Below are 3,498 nucleotides of genomic sequence, written 5' to 3'. Positions count from 1 at the left end.
CAATTCCTTGCCTACCTCTGGACCTTAGCTGACCTGGCCACACAATGAGGAGCCGGAGAGGCTTGGCCGTCTCAGGGGGTTTTCTGTCCTAAAATCCCTAGACAGGGACACCCACTCTTCCAAGGACACTGCTCATCCTGCTTGCCCTCACATCTTGTCCCCGTCTGTTTGCCATTCCAAGATGCACTGCAGCCTCACAGCTCTTCCTGCGGCCATAAATGCAGCAGGAATGGAACTCCTTGGCCTTGCTCTGCAGCTGGTCTGCACCTCACCTCTGGGAGCCCCCACAGCAGCAAGAAGAGGCAGGCACTGCTGCTTCCCTGCGCTGGTGATCAAACTGCACTCAGAGGGAAAGGGATTTGCCCTCAGTTCTCTGCTATAAAACGGAGGAGGAGCTGGGGAGCTGAATCCTGGTCTGAGCAACTTCAGAGCAGCGGAGGGACGAGCAGCTGCAGGTGGTGAGGGAATCTCTGCTCTTTAGTTATGTGCAGCGCCGCGCCAAAGGAGAATCAGCAGACATCGGGCCTGATGGAAGCCTTTATTTGTTTGTTTTTGGTACCAGGGATTGAACTCGGGACCTTGCGCTTTTGAAGCAGGCGGCAGAACCACTGAGCTAAATCCCCAGCCCTTGGAAGCTTTTACTTGGACAGCACTGGCCTCCTCTTTGCTCAGCCCCCAGTGGGTGTAACTCTCACTCCCAGGAGAACACCCAGCCTCACCCCCGGGAAACCCTGGCCGCAGGGTCTGCAGGCCCGGTGGAGTCCAGGTACTCCCAGACTGCTGTTTCTGGGTGCATGTGGTTCTCTGGGCAGTCTCAACTCCTGCGGGCCCCCGTTGCACCCTCCTGCTTTGGCCCTCAGGGCCACAGGATGCAGTTGTGACAATTATGGTAGATATCCAAAGGGCAGTGTCCAAAGAGAAGAGCAAAGGTAGGGCAGAGTGCCCTCTACCCCTAGGGAGGCGGGCCAGGGCTAGGACAGGACCCGCATGTCCAGAGGGGGCACCGTGATGCCCAGTTCCTCCCGCAGGGCCGCCAGGGGCTGCTCCCAGCGCCGCTCGTAGTATAGGTTGAGGACACACGGGGCCCGGCGCCCGTTCTGAACCGCCCACGGGATCAGCTCGGAGACCAGCACTTGCAGGCTCCTGTGGGGCAGCAGAGGGAAGAGACGATGTAAGGTCCCGGCGGGCTGGGCCTGGAGGTACTTGGCCCTCAGCCTCAAGCAGAACAGAAGCACAGGGCCCAAAACCGCACACTCTGAAACTTGTCGAAGCTCGAACTGAAATAGAGGTCTCCGTAATTCCAGACACCCTGCCGCCCTACTGACTCCTGTCACTCTGACCCAGCCCTGAGGCCCAAGAGACCGTGGAGCCTAAGCTTTGGTCAACTCCCCTTCGGGACTCAGTCTTCCTACCCTTGCTTCCTGGACACCCACAGAACTGTGCACTGTCTGTTCCCCTCCCATTTCCTGGAGTCCTGGCTTCTGGAAATTCTCTCCCTCTCCACAGCTGGTGGCACCAGTGGAAAACTTACTGAGCTCTGAGGCGGACTGGTCCAAAGAGTGCACCCAGGACACACATGGGCAGGGCGGTCTGCACAGCCTCAAACCACTTCACCACGATCTCCCCTGGGTGTGAGCGGAGGAGGTGAGCAGGTACCCAGAGCAGGTGCTGCCAGCCTCCCTGACTTCTACCAGGGCTTGGCTGTCCCAGTCACAGACTGTGCTGCCCTGGGGACACTCAGCTTGGGGTGGAGAAGAGGGGCTGAGAGCAAGCAGGAGAGAAAGGCCAGGAGGGGCTCATGGGCCAGAATGCAGAGGACCTGGAAAGTGAGGCTGAGGCTAGGATGGGAGCCTTAGGGAGGTGCTGAGGGTCTGCAAGCAGGAAGGCAGCTGAAGGCCCCAACAAGGGAGGGAACCCGGTGTCTGCACGCTGTGACATCAGTGTAGGCAGCACAAAGGGGCACGGGGCAGAGAAGAGGGGATGATGGTACATGAAGTAGAAAGTAATGCAGACACTGAGCCAGCTGGCGGCGGCAAGGTGCAGAGTGAGCCCGGCGCTGGCCTGCAGAGCCGGGGGACACAGCGGGCTAGCGCACCGGCACGCTGCCATGCCCTCCCCAGCTCTTACCCAGGATGTTGGTGGGCATCCCCAGCAGGGTATGCAGCATGTCGTGCACCTCCCGGTACCGCTGGATCACGTATGCCAGCTCCTCGTCGTCCACAAAGCGGGTGGGCGCTCGGGTATCGGGGGACACCCTCTGCCAAGCAAGAGCCCCTCAGACCCCTTCCCGGAAGTTCCCCGGCCCCATTTGCCAGCCTTCTTCATTAGAAACCACTCCCCGCCCGACTTCCCCCACCAGAAAACCCTGGCACTTCGTGCCCATTCCTGCGGCACAGGAGACCTTGGGCGGGGAATGCACCCCCCTAGCTCCTCAGTATAGTCCGTGGCCAGTGAGCCGCCACAGCAGTGATCCACAACGGGAAGGGCATAGTGCAGAGCCGCTGAGTGGGCACCGAGTTTTCATTTTGCAAGATGGAAATTAGTTGCACAACCCGATGAATATATTTAATACTATTAGGGCTGGGGATTTAGCTCAGTGGTTCTGCCACCTGACTTGAAAGCACAAGGACCTGGGTTGGCTCCCTGATATGGGGGGCAAAAAAAATTGGTCCTGGGCAGAAATGTTGGAGTATAAATAAAATGGCCAATCAGAAATATTTAACCGTATTGAACATAATTAAAAATGGTTGAGATGGTTAATTTTGTCATGGGCATTTTTAATTTTTTTTTTTTTTAATTTTTGGGAGGTACTGGGGATCGAACTCAGGTCCTTATGCTTGTGAGGCAGGCAGTGAAACCAGTAAGCTAAATCCCCAGCCCTGTGGGCACTTTTTAAAAAGCCACAATTCAAAAGAGAGGCTGGGGTGGGATGGAGGAGAGGAGAACAATTAAGATGACTTATGTATATGTACCAAATCCCCATGATGAATGTAATCATTATGTATCACAAACACATGCTAATGAAAGAAAGAAGGGCTGAGCATGTAGCTCAGTAGTAGAATACTTGTCTAGCATGCGTGAGACCTTGGGTTCAATCCCCAGCAACACACATATACATAAATAGAGCCAAGCTTGGTGATGCAAGCCTGTAATCCTAGCATATGGGAGGCTGAGGCAGGAGGAATGGCTCAAACCTGAAGCCAGCCTGGGCTCCGCAGTGAGATCCTGCCTCAAAATAAAAAGCAGAGGGCTGGGGATATAACTTAGTGGCACAGCACTTGCCTAGCATGCAAAAGCCCCAAGTTTAATCCCTAAAAGCGCATAATAAATAAATAAATTGTGGCTAGCAGAAGCTTTAAATGACATATATAGCTTGAGTTGTGTGTGTGTGTTTGTGTGTGTGTTACAAGGGATCAAACACAGGACCTTGTGCTTGCCAGGCAGGCACAGTGCCACTGAGCTACATTCCCAGCCCCGGCTTGGTTTTTTTTTTTTTTT

General features: G+C 55.1%; 1 protein-coding gene across 1 annotated transcript in view; it reads right to left on the bottom strand.

Moving 5' to 3' along the window:
* Positions 1–788: 788 nt before the first annotated feature.
* Positions 789–3,498, bottom strand: part of Coq4 (coenzyme Q4) — a 9,567-nt gene continuing 6,857 nt past the window's right edge. The window contains exons 5-7 of the mRNA XM_010627304.3: positions 2,128–2,257; positions 1,532–1,625; positions 789–1,143 (exon numbers count right to left, since the gene is read on the bottom strand). Of these exons, the coding sequence (XP_010625606.2) occupies positions 972–1,143; positions 1,532–1,625; positions 2,128–2,257 (396 nt within the window). The 3' untranslated portion in view covers positions 789–971. The remainder of the gene's footprint in view (positions 1,144–1,531; positions 1,626–2,127; positions 2,258–3,498) is intronic.

The sequence above is a fragment of the Fukomys damarensis genome, unplaced genomic scaffold (genome assembly GCF_012274545.1).
Source record: "Fukomys damarensis isolate Sample0158 unplaced genomic scaffold, DMR_v1.0_HiC HiC_scaffold_36, whole genome shotgun sequence".
NCBI lineage: Eukaryota > Metazoa > Chordata > Mammalia > Rodentia > Bathyergidae > Fukomys > Fukomys damarensis.
This window is presented reverse-complemented; position numbering and strand designations above follow the sequence as displayed.